The sequence below is a fragment of the Scardinius erythrophthalmus genome (assembly GCF_964197995.2).
Source record: "Scardinius erythrophthalmus genome assembly, chromosome: 9".
Classification (NCBI taxonomy): Eukaryota; Metazoa; Chordata; class Actinopteri; order Cypriniformes; family Leuciscidae; genus Scardinius; species Scardinius erythrophthalmus.
In genome coordinates this window covers 33,198,804-33,217,448 of record NC_138229.1, presented here as the reverse complement: position 1 = coordinate 33,217,448, position 18,645 = coordinate 33,198,804, and the positions used below count along the sequence as shown (strand labels likewise).

Genomic DNA, 18,645 nt, shown 5'->3' with positions numbered 1-18,645 from the left:
CGAAAAGTCCATAAAACAGAATGAAAACCTAACACAAAGGAAAACAAACTGGAATATATATACAGTGCTATGCATAAGTTTAGACACCTATGCTAAAGTTGACTAAAAAGAGGAATAAAAAAATCATCTTTTGGAAATTGAACTTAATGCCTTAATTTAAAAAATGAGGAAAAATCCAACCTTTAAGGACACCAATTTTCTTTGTGAATGAATAATGTATCGTAAATAAATAAATGTTCTTCCTTAAAATACAGGGTGCATAAGTTTGGACACCCCTATGTTAAATTCCCATAGAGGCAGGCAGATTTTTATTTTTAAAGGCCAGTTACTTAGCCTTTACCAGGTATGGTGAAGGCTATGTGATAATGTGGGGCTATTTTAATTCCAAAGGCCAAGAGAACTTTATCAGGATGCATAGTATCCTGGCTCCATGAAGTAACTGGCCTTTAAAAATAAAAATTTGCCTGCCTCTATGGGAATTTAACATAGGGGTGTCCAAACTTATGCACCCTGTATTTTAAGGAAGAACATTTATTTATTTACGATACATTATTAATTCACAAAGAAAATTGGTGAAGGTTGGATTTTTCCTCATTTTTTAAATTAAGGCATTAAGTTCAATTTCCAAAAGATGATTTTTTATTCCTCTTTTTAGTCAACTTTAGCATGGGTGTCTAAACGTATGCATAGCACTGTGTATATATATATATATATATATATATATATATATATATATATATATATATATTAATCTTTGGTAACACTTTATAATACTGTTCCATCATCAATGAATAACTACACAGGAACAAATGAGTAATGCCCTATTAACACTCTAGTAACTACCATTAACTAACAAGAAACTTTGATGAACTAATTAAGTAATAGTGTCTCAAATGTGATATTCACATTAGCTCATCAATAACTGCTATTTTTTCATACCTCCCAGAGGAGAACCACTACAGGTTCATAATTAACATGAATAATGCATAATGTAATTAATTCGGTAACACTATAGTTTAGGGTCCAATTCTCACTATTAGTTGTTTATTAGCATGCATATAACTAGGATTTTCGCTGTTTATTATTACTTATAAAGCACATATTAATTCCTTATTCTGCATGACCATATTCTACCCAATTCCTACCAAATACCTAAACTTAACAAACCTTACAAGCTATTAATAAGCAGTAATTTGGGGTTTATTGAGGCAAAAGTCGTAGTTAATAGTTAGTTGATAGTGATAACTGGACCCTATAAACTAAAGTGTGACCATTAATTCTGAAGTAAAGATCATGGTAACCCACTAGTAATGACTGTTTGAATGTATTACCAAATCCTTCAGAGGGAATTACTAATTATTTGGATCAGTATTCTAAAGTGAAAAGCATGACAAATCCCTATCCTGTATAGTAGTTCTCCTCTGGGAGATCTGAAAAAATAGTAGTTGTTGATTAGCTAATAGTGAACTTCCTCATTCAACACTATTACTTACAAATTTTTTAATCAGAGTTTCTTGTTAGTTAATAGCAGTTACTAGACTGTTAATAATGCATTACTCATTGTTCCTGTGTAGTTATTCATTAATGATGGAACAGTATTCTAAAGTGTTACCAAATCTTTTAAAATGCAGAAAGTGATCACTGCGTGCTATGGTTAACTGAGTTTCATACATGTACGTGCAAGTGTGTATGATATGTGAACCAAGATTTTGGACAGCACTCAAGGGGGTGCTGTGGAGCACCCCGGCCACGCCCAAGTACCAGCTTCTGTTCGGCCCTAATACACTGAAAACCCAAATAAGTTGATTGAACTTAATTGATTTGAGTAAACTCGTTGCCTCAATTTAATTGAGTAATGGGGTCTCCCAAAACGTGCATATTTAAGTTTACCTAACTTGGTGCTTATGTAGACTTGACTTAAATTGTTTAGTTCACCAAACTTGATGATTATTTAATGTACTTAAACAATAAAGTTCACTTAACTAATTGTTAATTTCAAGAATACTTGTATATTTAAGTAAACTCAACATGAAAATTTAACTGAAATTAGAATTTAATTCTAAATTTTAAAGTTATTATTTTTGACTGTAAGCTTTGTGCACACTGCACTTACATAAAACAATGAACAACATATTGATCCTTTGAGTCTTTATTGACCAAAATGTCAAATGGAAATGAGTCACACCCTGCACAAAGCTCTAAAGATAGCAACAATGTCCAACATTAAGTATAACTACATCAATTGTACAACTCTGATCACTTAAACATTACACTTAAGTCTCACATTTGTGTTAATGTACTGAACATGTAAACGTAATGTATACATTCTTTTTACATTTACATTAATTTGTAGAACATTCTCACAGTGGTATTAAAGTCTCACAGTAACGCTTTTTTAAACAAAAAGCTGGTTTGCCAGAGACTGCAATTTAGGCTTGAGAGAATTCTGTCCAATTGACATTAGCACACGCTGGATGAAATCAAACATGCTGGCAAGTGATTTTGGGTAATTCAGGTCTAGTGCGTGGATCAGACCAAAGAGGAGACACATAGCCTGTGGAAGGTCCTGCATTTTTTCCATCACCACTTGACCTTCAAGTATTATTCCAATCGTACAAGTTAAATACAAGGAATTGTGGGGCTGGAGTTCAGTGTCCTCAAATAAGATGCCCACTGGCACATCAAGGATGGAGTTGCGATGATCAGACACCTAGTGAAAAAACAGGCATAAATAGAGTATTGCGATCAGGTATCAAATGTTTATCAATGCATGTTTATCAGAATGTGCACTAGATTTATTAAAAACACAAATCACTAACCCTAATCCCAAATTATATGGACAAGTATGCATTTGACTTTACAAAAATGTACATGTTTCCAGCAAAGACAATACTTTTTTTAAGTATGCAATATAAATATGTTTATTAATTTGAAGACTTGGCCACATTTGTATTTTAAAGGAATAGTTCACCCAAACATTAAAATGCACTCACTCTCAGGCCATTCAATATATAGAGGATTTTTTTTTTTGTCTGAAACGATTTGGAGAACTGTAGCCTCACATCACATCACTTGCTCACAAATTGATCCTCTGTAGCGAACGGGTGTTGTACGTAAGAGTAAGAGAACGTGAGGATTAATTGTGGATTATTGTGATGTTTTTATCAGCTGTTTGATGAGTTTGAGCACCTGTTCGAATCAATTTGTGAGCAAGTGATGTAATGCTAAAGTTCTCCAAATCTTTTCAGATGAAGAAACAAACTTATATTCCTCTTGAATAGTCTGAAAGTGAATAGTCCTGCAAATTTCCATTTTTGGGTAAACTATTGCTTTAAAATCAACATGATTTTCAAATGCTTGACAAATGCTTAGACTAATGGGAGCACAGGTGTAATTTTAATGTAAACAGGTTAAGAACAGATGCACTTACTAAACATGACTTGAAGAAAGAGTCGTCATCATCTCTAAGCATGATGGGTAGTCCTCGAATCACAAGGGTTCGGACCTCCGTTGGCTGGGCTGACTTCAGAGGAAAACACGAAATTCCATTAACGCCACAACAACAACTAATCAATATATTTGAAGCACTTTTATGAGAATATACGATTAAATGCTGACAAAATGAAATGCTTTTAAAGGGATTGTTTCCCCAAAATGAAAATTCTGTCATAATTTAGTCACCCTCAATTTATTCCAAATCTGTATAAATTTAATAAAATCTGCTTCAGTGCAGGGCTCAGAAATTCTGTGGTGCTATTTCCCGATCATGTCCCAAGTGTGTTTTTGCATGAATTTTTGCCAGATGAACTTTTAAACTACTTATGGAGTTGAATGTACTAAGACAGTCATTGTGTAGGCATGGAAAAGGTACAGTTTTTGTATGACCACCATGTTTTAAATGATAATGTTTGAGAAGTTCCCCTCTTTTTGCAGAGTTAAAAATACAGCACTTACATTTCCACATGTTCTTGTCTCAGATCACCTGTAACAGAAAAACAGTTGAAAATAGTAGCTATAGTAACAATGTTCTTATAACTTATGATAGATACTTTACGAAATACTACGTTTTACAAGTCAAAATACCAAATAAGTAGATTTCTCAATCAATCAGAAATGTATAATGAAAATATTGTCAATTACTGGTGAAACAGACAAAGTTTGCCCGGGAAAAATAACCCACATGGTCTAAGCAGTAACGTTAGCTGCCATGTTCTTTCTTGCACAGAAAAAAAGATCATCAAATATGTATCTCACAGGTAAAATAAGAAAAAAGCTGTTGACATTTCAATAATCATACCATCACAAAATCATGAAGAAAATATCGTTAAGTAATGTCGAGGTTGTCAAAGTTTGACCAAAAAAAAAAAAACATCACTAACGTTACGTTAGCTGGTCTCAACTGTTGCCGAAAATTACATGATTACACAATGATTAAGTTTATATTTTACTATTACTAATAAAATAAAGAACCGTTTGATATGGCAGTTTGTATATCATCACAAAACCATCAATAAAATAATGTTAATTAGTGGTTAACGTTATGTTGGAAAAGTTTGACCAGGAAATATTGTAATCAACGTTATGGCTGCGTTCTCTTTTATTATAGAACCGTGCAAGGATTTAAATAAACATTCAGTTTTAAAAAGTCACACAAAATAACTTTGTATCTTAATAATTGTACTTACCGAGAATGGTACAAAAAGAAAAACTCCCGTAGCCGTGACGTCTTGAAATTGGTTTCAGCAACAGACCATGCGAAAATCACCAATTTTGTAATCCACCAATCAGTGCATTAGTTCTCTTGTTGCCAGGCAGAACTACTTGCGTGGCCAATCGCATCAAAGGAAGACCAGAGAGAGCCATTTTAATTAAACCGATTTGAAATGAATTTGATTTAATGTTAAACATAATGTGTCCTCGCTGTATTTCTGTTATTTTGTATATTTTTTAATGAGACTTGGGAGGTGGCTGTGAGGAACTCTTTCATGCATTTTGGCACGTGGCATATGTTCACGTGCCTGTTTATACAAATGTATGAGCTTGTATTAAAAAGGCTACTGAAAACTGTGCAAGTATTACAAAAACACTTGTATATGGGTATTAAAGTTTATTTATCAAGTTTAAAGTATCAGTTTTTTTTTTTTTTTTTTTTTTTTTTTTATAAGTTTATTTCCATTACAATCAATAATTGTAATATAATGAAAGCCATTTGTTTTCTGGTAAAACAAGAATGACACCTTGCACTGAAAGCATGTATGAATGTATTATCATTTCACAGTCAAGAAAACAACATTTGTGAAATTGACCTTTTGTAAGGATTAATCATGATTTTGAGCTCACAGCACTTGAAATCTTAAGTTTATGTATTTTGAAGGTAAATAAGTTATTTGAACTTATATTTTTGAGTGACAGGGCCAAAATGCAAAATTTAAAGTAATGTTTAGTCAAGTAAACTTGATTGTTTAAGTAAAGACAACATTAGGGTTTACAGTGTACGATTCCAACATGTGTGCCAATTTTCATGAGTTTTTTAAGCATGAAAAGGGCCCCAAAAGAATAAAATAATTAAAAATAATAATAATAATAATTCTTAGAAAAACAATCGTGCCTCCGCGCCTTTGGGGCTTGGGCCCTAATAATAAGAAGAATGAATAATCCTACGGAAAACAATAAGGCCTTTGCCCTTTCAGGGCTTGGGCACTAATATGACTTCATCTCTTTCATGGTGGTAATCCCTCCTCAGCTTCCTAGGTGTTTACACTGCTGACACTGACAGTCTGGGATTATAACTGAGACACTATCAATGATTAATACCTCTGAGCATCGCCTCCTTTGATTAAATCTCTATGGATGTATTATATATCCTTGAATATATCCATATATATATATATATATATACATGAGTTTTAGGTTAAACTTTATTTCAATGATCCACTATATGTCTACTAACTCTCATCAGAGTATTATAGTACTATAGTAGACTGGTAGTGTTAGGGTTCGGGTAATAAGTTGTAGTTGCAAAATTACTTATAGTCAGTAGAAAGTCTGTTGGGGGAGCATCAAAATAAAGTGTTTGCAAAATAAAAAAACTGCTTATTGACATGTAGTTGCAAAGTTACTTATAGTTACTAGAATGTGTAAAGTGGACCACCGAATAAAGAGTTTTATTTCTTTTAATGATAAACACTCCCACCCAATGAATACTGTTAGTAAGTATAATATACTGTAACTAAAACTTTTATTTATAATGTTTATTTGATTGATTACATTGATTATTTATTAGTTCCGCAGTTACAATGTGCAAATGCATTTGTTTTATAGACTGACTTCTAATTGTATTTTTGACTCAGATTTTGTATACAAGTTGAAATTTCCCACCCTATAAACAACTAGTGAGCTGTTTACACACAAAGCTCATGAGAGAGACCACATTTCTCGGCACGTGACTTGCCCTGACAAATAAAGTGGTTGTGCACAGAGTGTCAGTGCCTAGTAATCTCCCCCAATGCTGACTAAAGCGAACCAACCCAATCCGCTCAGGCAGGTATAGCACATGCAGAAAGCACAGCAAGCTATCTATCCATATCCGTCTGTCTATTTGGAAAGCTGGAGAATGTGTGAAGGGGATTTTAGCTATAACCCTGCCTAACCTGATTAGTTGGGCAATACACATCCTGAGTACAAATACCATCTCCTCCCCACGGGTCTCTGCTTTCTCTGTCCTCAAGCCTCAGACCTCACAAATTAGTCGAAGCATCACTGCCAGGTATGAAATTCATAATGCATGTAGAATTTAAAGGACCTTCTGTTGGGTGTTATGTGGGTCATGAGTAATGTTGACTTTATGTCACTGTTATGTAAAAAATAATCTGAGTTTTGAAGTCACTCTGATGTTGGAAAGCCTTGATTAAGGTTTACTAGATGATATATGAAGAATATTATTGTACATTATAGCTTGAAGGACTTTTTCTGTAATAAAAGTCAGTGACTTACATGCAATGATTGTTGCAGGTAGGTTTACATTGCATACTGGCTCGACATTAATCTAAGCATTAATTTATTGTTGTTTTGTTTGTTTGTTTGTTTGTTTGTTTGTTTGTTTGTTTGTTTGTTTGTGTTTGTTTAAGTCTCTAAACAACAATGAGTCCAAAACAGGTCGTCTTCAAGAAAATATCCAAGGACAAGTCGGTAAGTTAAGGCAACTTCAAAAATATAATCAACATAACTATACAGGTGGATATAGTACCTTAATATAGTAATAAAGAGAATATATTTGCATGAATAGGGTACAAAATAAGCCTGAAATGCTTTTATTCTTTCTCTTCAAATGGTTATTAAAAGAAAATGCCTAAATTGACGATAAAAAATAATTTAATACTAAACTTGATTAATAGAGTAAACTTTGATACAAGGAATCAACACCTTTAGAGTTGACTATATGTGGAGTTGACTATCCATCTATTCTCCAAACCCTTCCTATGTTGGGTTGAGGGGATGCTGGAAGCCTATCGCAGCTTCTCAGACCATAGGCAAGAGAATACCCTGGTTGGATGGACACTTTCACTCACTGGCAATTCAGTGTCTCAATTTCATCTATCCTGAATGTTTATGGATTGTGGAAGAAACTGGAGCACCCAAGGGAAAGACAGGGAGCCCACCAAGCCCACACAGGGAGAGCATGCAAACTCCACACATAAAGGCTTCCTGACTCAGCCAGGATTCGAACCAGGGATCTTCTTGTTGGAGTTCACTATATATACAGTATAAATAATAATGCTTTTGATTGAATTTTATTTTACTTGTTGTAGAATAATTCACAGGCTGCACATGCAGGTGTGATCAGGTGTACATTTGGTTTCTTGTTCGATTGTATGTGGCTGTCTAGTTGATTCTAAATGGCTGACAGAAAATCTGTGGGACATGCAGAAATATTTTGGTGTTTCTCATTTCTCAGACAAGGATTTATGGTAAGGTTTCATTTGTTAACATTAGTTAACTACTTCAGTTAACATGAACTAAGAAATAACAATACTTCTACAGCATTTAGTAATCTTATTTAATGTTAATTTCAACATTTACTAATACATTCGTTGTTAACATTAGGTAATGCACTGTGAACTAACATGAACGATTAATGACAGTTGGGTTTTTATTAACTGGCATTAACAAAGATAAATAAATATTGCAACAAATGTATTGCTCATTGTTAGTTCATGTTAGAAATCAGGCCTACATTTACTAATGTTAGCAAATGAGACCTTATTGTAAAGTCTTACCGCAACTGGACAACGGCCACAGCAAAATATGATTTGTGGCTCTACAGAAGCAATGGAAAGTGTGTGTTCAACATGCAGAGGATGTGATCGGTTATTAGTCTGTTTATGTTAGATAAGAGGACCTGGGAAAAAGAACAACAACACAAAAGACTTTTCCTCTTTTAGGCTTGTTAAGTAATATATGTTGTGTTTTTGAATCAGGTTGGTGTGTATATGGGGAGGAGAGACTTTGTTGACCGTGTTGACTCAGTGGATCCAGTGGGTACGTGAGAGAATCATTTTACTGTGATTTTAAGCACTTACCAAGTTTTCTTAAAACTTGCATTTACTTTTACCTTTTCCTTCTCCGTCAGATGGCGTCCTTCTCGTTGACCCTGAACAGCTGAAAGGGAAAAAAGGTCACTAGATTCATTCAAAGTTTACAAACTGAACAGAGGATAAATCAGATGTATTATAATATGAAGCGCTTTGTGATTGTGTCGCCCTCTAGCATACGCCAGCTTGTCCTGCGTGTTCCGATACGGCCGCGATGATACGGACGTGATGGGCATCTCGTTCAAACGAGAGATCTACATGGCCACCCGGCAGATCTACCCCCCACTGCAGGACAAAGAGCAGGGCATTCTCACCAAGGTTCAGGATAAACTACTGCGCAAACTGGGAGACAATGCCTACCCGTTTTTCTTTGAAGTAAGCATCTTCAAGTGATTACATTAGACCTTTTCCTTGCAAAATTAGAAATGATACTATGGTACTGAATCGCATCACCTTATTCATGTACCATGGTATTTACATGTTTTTCAAGGTGCATCAAAGACCATGGTACCATCACAGTCAATTCAACCTTTATTTAAATAGAGCTTACAATTCAGATTGTTTCGAAGCAGCTAGTGATGAACATCAGGAAAATGATTAAATGATACAAACATTAGTATAATTTCAGTCAGTGTTGATTCAGTTCTGTTGTAAAGATCATCAATTAAATTAGTCAGTTTCATCTATAAAGCAGTTCTGCAGAAAAAAAGTAATGTCGTCGTCCAGCTCAGTTCAGTTCTCCTCCAATAGTCAGTGCAGTCAAATCAACAATATTGTTGAATGTTAAAGGGTTAGTTCACCCAAAAATGAAAATTCTGTCATTAATTAATCACCTTCATGTCGTCCCAAACCTGTAAGACTTTCATTCATCTTAGGAACACAAAGATATTTTTAAATGAAATCTGATAGCTTTCTGTCCCTCCATTGACAGCTACGCAGCTGACAAAAAGTTCATAAAGAGATCATAAAACTATGATCATTCTCATGTAACGCAGCATGTTTCCGCAAGAACCAATGAGGTTTGGTCCGGTTGAGCTTCTGTTTATGTTCGCTGATCAATGTGAATAAAGGATTAAATTAAATCTCAAGTTTAAGCGCTCAAGTTTCTTCCGAAAATTAGGAGCAAAACACTCAATTCATAAAGATTACGATCTCTTTACGAACTTTTTAAAGCGTCAAAGTGTAAGTTGCGCAACTGTCAATGGAGGGACAGAAGGGGACAGAGGCAACACTGGCAAGGAACCCAAACTCCATCAGGTCATAATTTTTTGTTTGCATTCAGTTGTAATAATGACCTGCATCCATTCTCTAAACTGCTTGTGCGTTGTGCCTATCCCACCGTCTCTGGCTGTAGGATGCATAGACAGTCCATTGCAGGGCTAACATCCACAGACACAGGCCTATACATTTACAGTCTCGCTCACACCTACGGGTGAAATTTAGTATCGCCACCTAAAACCCTAATAATGACATAATTTGTGACAATTGTGTGTGTGTGTGCATCTGTGCTATTTCATTCTGATATATAAAACAACGTCTTGTGTTTTTGTATATTGAAGGACCTGATAAAGAATATTTCTGTTTCTTTAGTTCCCTGATAACTTGCCCTGCTCAGTAGGAATACAGCCAAGCCCAAAAGATTCTGGAAAGGTAACATCTTACTGTCAAACATCAAACTATTCTGCTAAACTAGGAAGAACCTTTTGTTTTAAGATATGGTGCAACATATGTTATATCAAATATGTCATCAGTCTTTCTCTGACATAGTTGTTTCATTTTGTATGTACGTGATATATGCCCTCTGAGTGGTTTCATATCTACACTTTTTCACAGTACTGTGCTGTTCAGTTCGAGGTGAAAGCCTTTTGTGCTGAGAGCCAGAATGCAAAAGTTCGCAAACGGTTAGTCCAGCCTACAACTCTTTGTTCTTATTCTCTATTCGGGTGGAAAAACAGTGTTGTATCCAGGCCTACCTTGATCTGCTTGTACCACTTTGATTATCCTGATTTGCTTATATATATATATATATATATATATATATATATATATATATATATATATATATATATATATTACCACAAGTTAAGTGTCAAAAGAGCAGGTTCCCTCATGTAGTCTGTGGAGCAGTGAAGACCATTGTTTGGTATCTCAACAATAATACGTCTTGTTCCCCTCCACCACCATCAGGAGCACAGTATGTTTGACGATTCGCAAGGTCCAGTACGCTCCAGAGCAGCTCGGACCAGCTCCCTGTGTGCAGACCACCCGTGACTTTCTCATGTCTGACAAACCACTGCATATGGAGGCAAACTTAGAAAAACAGGTGGGTTTCAAATAGACCACTAGGCGAGCATGCATGTATCTTTCTTTCTTGTTAGCAACGTTTTATACTGCTTTTTAAATGAAGAATGACATTTTATGGAATATAATGAATCAGTTTGCAATGTTGCACCATAGTTTTTCTTAAATTAAATGATTTAGACTTTTTTCTTGTAGACTTACTATCATGGGGAACCCATCAACTTAAGTGTCAAAATCAGGAATGACTCCAACAAAAATGTGAAGAACATCATTATTTCTGGTAAGAGCGAGTTTGAAAGTGTTGACAAATCGTAGACACGAGAAATAAGTGTTTCAAGTTAAATTTCAGTTCAAATGAATGAGCCAAATTCTTTGAAATGTGCTCTTTTGTTTGATTTATTTTACAACCTGAACAAACCGTGCCATTTTATAAAAAGTGACTTATTGATTTTGACACGTAGGGCCCTAATTTAAGGATCTAAGTGCATGGTTTAAAGCGCACGGCGCAAGTGCACTTAGGGCGTGTCCGAATCCACTTTTGTTAGTTTAACGACGGGAAAAATAGACGGTGCACCCGGCGCATGGTCAAAAGGGTTGTCCCTATTCTCTTAATGAGTAATGGGTGTGTTTTGGGCGTGACGTGCAATAAACCAATCAGAGTCTCATCTCCCATTCCCTTTAAAAGACAGGTGCGCTCTCAAGCAGACCATCTACGGGACAAGCTGGATTCAAACATATCTTTATGTACACAATAATTATCTTTTACATTCTAATCCTTTTATTTTTAATTTTTGGCATGTTTGTGTGCTGGTGCCCTGTGTGTGTAATAAGCAGTGTGCGTGAGTTGTGCACCCGCCTATAGGCTCATATTACTAACACGCTCTTTAAATAACAAATACTGCGCTATTGACTTTAGACCAGGTTTCAGATGGTCAATGGCGCAGTCTATTGGTCCATGGGCACACAAATAGGTGTAAATGCATTTGCTATTTAAACAACGTGGTGCAGGACGTGAAAAGGATAACTGTGTCGGGCTGAAACTAGCAAAAAAACACAAAAAATTGCACCAAGTGCATTATAGGGCCCATAAGGTGTCCTCTATAAAACAGTTCTCTGGCTGTTTTAATTCTCAGCATGTTTCTATACGTTGGTTGTACCACATGACTTTGATTTGGCAGACTTTTTTTTTCTTCTAATTTTCATAAAATGTTAACGCAACTTCTCCCTGTTTTTTTCTGAGAAATAATATTTTTAGATGATTAAAGATTATGCCAAACTATAAGGTTTTCTTTTCAAGAGTTAGTTTTATTCTTTTAATGATATCAGCATAGTTGTTCCACCCTGATATTTTTGCCACAATTCATAACATGTCAATAGCGTTGCATATACTGTATGTGTGGTTTTAAAAAAATATTAATTAATAGATGATCTACGTTATCTTATTGATCCTGGCAAATTCATTGACAAAATGTAGATATTTGGGTAACACTTTACAATAAGGTTCATTAGTTAACATTAGTTAACTACCTTAGTGAATCAGAACTAAGAATGAACAATACTTCTTCAGCATTTATTAATCTCAACATATACTAATAGATTATTAAAACCCAAGGTTGTATTTGTTGGCATTAGTTAATGCACTGTGAACTAACATGAACAAACAATGAACAGCTGTATTTTTATTAACTAACATTAACAGAGATTAATAAATACTTCGACAAATGTATTGCTCATTGTTAGTTCATGTTAGTTAATATATTAACTAATGTTAACTAATGAACCTTATTGTAAAGTGTTACCGATATTTGTATACACAGTGAGTCATAAGTCAAGCAGACTGCTGTAAATATAAAATAACACACTTGTGATTGTTTGCCTTTTAGTGGAACAAATCGCCAATGTGGTGCTGTACTCCAATGACAGTTATAATGAGACAGTGGCCACAGAGGACTCTGGGTAATCATTTTATACAGATATGTAGATGTAGTCCAATAAAACAATAAATATTAATCTGATTGAAGATTCCTATTTGGTGCAGGGACTCTGTTGATTCAGGTGCCAAACTGGACAAAGTTTACACCTTGCTTCCCCTCATGGCCAATAACAGAAAAAAGCATGGCATCGCACTGGATGGAAAACTGAAGCATGAAGACACCAATCTAGCCTCTTCAAGCATGTGAGTCCCCATGTGAAAATAATGAGAGCTGCTTTAGTTTATTGGGAAAAAAAACGTTCATTAATGCATTCCAAATGTTTACTACGTTTAAATGCTCTATTGCAGCATCAAAGAGGGAGTCCTGAAGGAAGTTCTGGGGATCATGGTGTCTTACAGAATTGTTGTGAAGCTTATTGTTGGAGGGTTTGTATCCCAAGACACAATATACTAAAACCACACATGCTTGATGTGTGTTTTACCTGTTGCGTGTCACATACATCCTAATGTGTTCTGTTTTTCTTCTTCATATAGGATTATGGGAACCAGGTAAATATTAAATTTCTTCAATCTTGGAGTCAGAGAATTCCATATCAATAAAGCTTTAATGTGTGTGCATATGTAGTAGAGTCCAAAAATCTGAGACCTAATTGAAAATCTGTAACACGAGGGAGCTGAATATATGGCAGACAGGGGTATTGGTTAAAATGTACAACAAACAAAACAATAAACACACGAACCGTTAACCAGGGAATGCAGGGAACTGAAATTTTGACTGACAAAACAAAAAGAGAAACACTAGGGCTATATATACACACAGGCTAATAAGCTTAACAAGATAATTAGATAACAAAACACTTCTGGGGGAGAAAATCAACATGGAAAACATGAGGCATTCAGAAGTGGAAGTATAACAAAAGTTCATGAACAAACACAGATGCTGCGTCCATTTGAACTTGGTATGAATGAATTCGAACATACTACATCCACCATTTTGTTACTCTCTCACGTGACCACAGTTGCCACAGTTGACCTTCACTTCCATTCATAAATCCTCTCCCGTAGCCTAATGGGATAGTAATGTAATCTCAGTGGAAGTAGGACTTTCCCCTACAGTCTTTTTCCAAATATTCGGACATACTAGCCTACTCTTTTGATATACTGTTTTTCGCATACTATATAGCAGGGAAGTATTTGATTTCGGACGCAGCCAACGAACATATGACAAAGTCTGAGATGCAAAATCTTATTTAAATCTAGTAAAAAAACATTTTGGTCACACTTTATATTAGGTGTCCTTAACTATGTACTTTGAACAAAATTTACATTTGTACTATGTACAAAAAATAAGTACAATGTACTAACTGTGTTCATATTGTATTGCTGCTACTGAGGTAGGATGCAGGTGTATATAATATAATATAATATAATATAATATAATATAAAGTGAGACCAACTTTTTTGTTAGCAGTCTCAGACTTTTGGACTATATTGAGATCCCTTTATATAAGCTTTGTGTTTTGATATATCAGTGAGGTTGGAGTGGAGCTCCCTTTCCAGCTTATGCACCCGAAGCCTGACGCAGGTATTATTAAATGAGTGTCCTTACGCATGTTCTTTTATCTGTCTCTTAAATATTTTGTGGTTCACATACAATTATATATAAGCAACTCCTTAAAAATGTTGTTTCTCTTTATTGCCTCTTGAAGTGAAAGAAAGGTCAGTCATGATTTAAACAGTTTACTCTGCATGTTCAAGAATTAGGATTCAAATTTAAATTATCTTTTTTTATTTAATAATAACTCACTTTTATGTACCTTCAATAATATATGTGTAATGTATCTGCTTCTTGTCCTTTTTATGTGGCTGTTTGTAGCGAACTGGAGGATGAAGTGGTATTTGAGGAGTTTAAGCGTACCTACTTGAAAGGCATGGCCGAGGATGAGGATGAGGGAAACGTATCACCTGCCGAGAATTGAGGAATGCATGTAGAAGTCCACCAGTTCTTGAAGCATATTTAAGGCTGTTCAAAATAGACAATCATATAGAGAGCATCACTGAAATAGAGCACTGCTCTGGACTGTTATTAGCAGATAATGTTATTGTCAATTTGAACAATTTCCAAATATATAGTTCTCTAGAGACCATTCTGCAGACATTTTGGTGTATATCTTTAGTAATTTGAAAGAAACTGCTTTGCTGGAATTTGGTGACTACACAACAATAGTATAAAACTACATAGTAAAGTCCTAGCTGTGTGTGTATTTTTATTTGTATTTTTTTTAGTTGCAACACACTTTGTGATATAAAGCAGCATTCTTTAGTGTAAGTAAATGTATTGTTATAAAGTAGTGTATTATAATAAAATACTGTAGCTAGATGTTCAGTTTATGAAAGCATGATAAAGAAGGTAAATTCTATCGTACAAACACCACAAAGGGTTGGACAAAAAAAAAAAAAAAAAACAGTTCTTGTTCGTTTTTATTTATAAAATAACAGTATTCATACAGACACTGTAACTGGATCTTTTTTCCAAATATGATTTTCAACATTACAGACTACAGGCAAGGTGCAAGGACAAATGTATTTAATCCATATTTATTGAAAATAGATAAAGTTCAATAGAGTCAATACGGACCAAAATGACTGAATAAATACTTTTTTATATTAATCTCAATAACGATATGTAATATCACAAGATGCATCTGCTCATACATGCTTACAAAACAATTTGCCTATGTTTTGCTGTCATTTTAGCAGACGTAATTCAACATTACGAGGATTGCATGAGCAGGTCAACAGGAGACAGTTTACACTCGTACAAAAGGAAATACATATTTTTTTCCACAATGATATATGTTGAAAACGTGAGGTAGCACATGCAGGCAATGCCCCCATACAAACCACATATTTGAATAAAAATATAATGTAGCGATACTGCACAAATGTAGAATTCATTTAATATAATTTAACATGCGCATTACTTTAATATGTAGAATAAGCTTACCTTTCAAAAGCTTTACTTAAAGGGATAGTTCACTCAAAAAGCAATATTTTGTCATCATTTACTCACCGTCATGTTGTTCCAAACCTGTATGAATCTCTTTCTTCTGTTGAACTAATGTTGGTAACCAGACAGTTGACATAGCCATTGACTTCCAAAAAAATACTTTGGAAGTCAATGGCTACTGTCAATTGTCTGGTTTACTGACATTCTTCAAAATATATTATTTTGTGTTCAGCAGAAGACAGAAACTCATATAGGTTTGGAACAACATAAGGGTGAGTAAATGATGACAAAATTTTCATTTCTGGGTGAACTATCCCTTTCTGGACTAAACATGTGACTGTCTAAATGTTTATTATTATTATTATTATAGCTCCTACTATATCAGATTTACTTAGAATTTACCAAATGTGCTAGTTAGGTGTTTGGGCTTAGGTTACATCAAGACTGGACATCTGGAGCAAGAGAGGTAGTAGGTTCCTCTAATTCACCCCAGCTGTATGTTCCGGTTAAAGGATCTGGTAAATCCCGTGACATTGGGATATCACAACTGTCTGGGTAGAGCAGGAAGCCAGAGAAGGTACTGCTGCACTCACTATTGGAATACATCCCGTTGGAATCGGCATCTCTCACCTGTAGCCAAACTTCATCACCCATGTTAAGATGCAGCACCACCTGTTGAGAAGTTGTTCCAAGATCTGTTGACCCTGTACTTTTGAGGACAGGTCTGAAGTTGTGGAAGAGCCCCACTTTGAGCACTTTACTGAAGACAACCAAGTAGTAGTTAATGACATAGGTACCATTGATGGGAGCCCTGTAGATGCCTCTAAAGGGGTCAAAATTAAATTCTCTGTTGTAAAAGACATTAGTAAAAGGAATTGGCAAATTTGGCTGTGGGTAACTGCTGCTTAGTGCTGCTAAAAAAGCAGACTGAATTGGTTGAGAGCAAGGGCCAGGAGCACCCATTACCCCAGGATCCCCTTTTTTCCCCTTGTCTCCATTTATCCCTGCTGCACCTTGTTGGCCAGTGTCCCCTTTGCCACCTTTTAGTCCTGGAATTCCGATCATTCCATTTGCACCGTCTACCCCATCCTTGCAGTGACACTCACCCGTTTCTCCCTGATCTCCTTTCTGCCCATTTAAACCTGGAGCTCCATGTGGACCAACATCCCCCAAATCCCCTTTCTGGCCCTTCGACCCTGGACTTCCTCCCAACCCTGGAAGTCCTTTTTCCCCTGTCATACCAGGTTGGCCAAGTTCTCCTGGTGGTCCTTGGATTGAGTAACAAATTGCTGGGCACTGTCCTGACTCACCAGGTGAGCCCTGCTGTCCTGGATTTCCATCCACACCACTGTCCCCTTTATCACCTAGGACAAAATGTTTAAAAAGTTGCAAAGTTACAAATGTTTGGTGATCTTATTTTTTATTTTATTTTGTTAAGTTGCTAAAACTGTTTACTAACTTACCCTTGGGGCTTCTCTGTCCTTTGAGTCCTGTAAAGCCAAATGGACCCAGATCTCCTTTTTCACCAATATCACCTTTTTGGCCTTTTGGAAGAAAAAAGGAAGCGTGATTGGCAATGCTCCTCTTATCATTGTAAACACTCCATTATGTTTTGTACTCAATCGTCAAGATCACTCTCAGAGGTAGATTAGTGACTCTATTGTAAGTAAACTGTATCAGTAACACTAGGTTTAATGAGTCTTTAGAATAGAAGTAAAGTGACTGTATTTACCCTTTTGTCCCTGATGACCATTAAACCCTGGGCGACCTTGAAATCCTGGCAAGCCTCTTAATCCTGGACTACCGGGAAGACCTAAAACAAAGAAATAAAAGAAAATCTACTCTTCAGTTTCTGCTGTATTATACATATACAATGGGGTGACTAAGAATTGGTTCAAATTAATAACCTGGCAGTCCCCTATCTCCTTTGTCCCCCTTTGGACCACTGGGACCCCCTTTACAATGTGAGCAAACACAGAACCAGGGCGTTTGATCTACAGGTGGAGGCACTGGTGCCTCAAGCAGCATGTCACAGTACGAAAGGTCGGGCTTTTGTCCCATAGGCACTGTGCGAGATCCTTGAGTTGTGTTCCCAAACGGAGGTTTTGGTAGAATGGGATACCTATCAGGCGGGATTGGTAACATGGGTAAAGGATATCCATTTAATGAGTCGTCATATTGCATAATCTGACCTCCTCTGGCTATGGGATTGCCTCCTTTTGCTATAGGGTAATTATCATAGGCAAATATAGGTATGTGGTTGTTAATTGCAGCAGAGTCATCAAAGTAGTCATCAGGAGGAATGAGGCTATCAGGAGAACCAGGGGGTGGAGGTACTAGGAGCTCCCTTCGGTCGATAGTCATCCCAGATGAGAAGGCTAATGAGACCAGGACTCCTGTAATTATTCTTATCATCTGAGAAAAAAGGGATGGAGGGAACAGATAATAAACACTAAAGAGGCATCGCAGCTGAACAGCTGTTACTCCCAGGCATAAGCAATGCGGAAAACACGTGATGCTATTCATAATATTGTATTGATCGTTTATATCATTGGGTGTAAAATTGTTATTGTCAAACTATTCATCTTCTACATATCTTTTTTTAAAGCATAATTTATTTGAATGCCAATCACACCTTTTGTCTATCAAACTAACAGCACTTCTAAAAAAAAATCTTCGAATCAATTTTTCAAGTGAAGAATAAACAACAGCATATAAAGCAATATTGTCACAAATCATTCTTGCGACAATCAAACATACTTACAATTTGGAAGAAGTCTTGACCCATCATCTGGTTGAAGCACTTGTGG

General features: G+C 35.8%; 2 protein-coding genes and 1 long non-coding RNA gene across 3 annotated transcripts; 1 reads left to right on the top strand and 2 right to left on the bottom strand.

The window, feature by feature from the left end:
• Positions 1 to 2,135: 2,135 nt before the first annotated feature.
• Positions 2,136 to 4,766, bottom strand: LOC308696371. The gene is made up of 4 exons (XR_014030814.1): positions 4,686 to 4,766; positions 3,955 to 3,982; positions 3,431 to 3,523; positions 2,136 to 2,710 (listed from the first exon to the last, which is right to left on the bottom strand). It is a non-coding gene; the product is annotated as an uncharacterized lncRNA (long non-coding RNA).
• Positions 4,767 to 7,140: 2,374 nt separating this feature from the next.
• On the top strand, positions 7,141 to 14,424 carry saga (S-antigen; retina and pineal gland (arrestin) a; the record flags this gene model as incomplete). Its single annotated transcript, XM_081375035.1, has 12 exons — positions 7,141 to 7,188; positions 8,478 to 8,538; positions 8,630 to 8,674; positions 8,767 to 8,966; positions 10,182 to 10,241; positions 10,425 to 10,492; positions 10,779 to 10,914; positions 11,088 to 11,172; positions 12,776 to 12,848; positions 12,931 to 13,068; positions 13,174 to 13,266; positions 14,358 to 14,424. The coding sequence occupies 12 exons, from the start codon at positions 7,141 to 7,143 to the stop codon at positions 14,422 to 14,424; spliced, it is 1,074 nt and encodes a 357-aa protein (XP_081231161.1).
• A 1,849-nt stretch (positions 14,425 to 16,273) lies between these two features.
• On the bottom strand, positions 16,274 to 18,199 carry LOC308695627 (uncharacterized protein; the record flags this gene model as incomplete). The annotated part of the gene is made up of 4 exons (XM_081373812.1): positions 16,274 to 17,199; positions 17,299 to 17,379; positions 17,568 to 17,648; positions 17,743 to 18,199. 4 exons carry the CDS (start codon positions 18,197 to 18,199, stop codon positions 16,274 to 16,276), a joined length of 1,545 nt encoding a protein of 514 aa, XP_081229938.1.
• Positions 18,200 to 18,645: the final 446 nt, after the last annotated feature.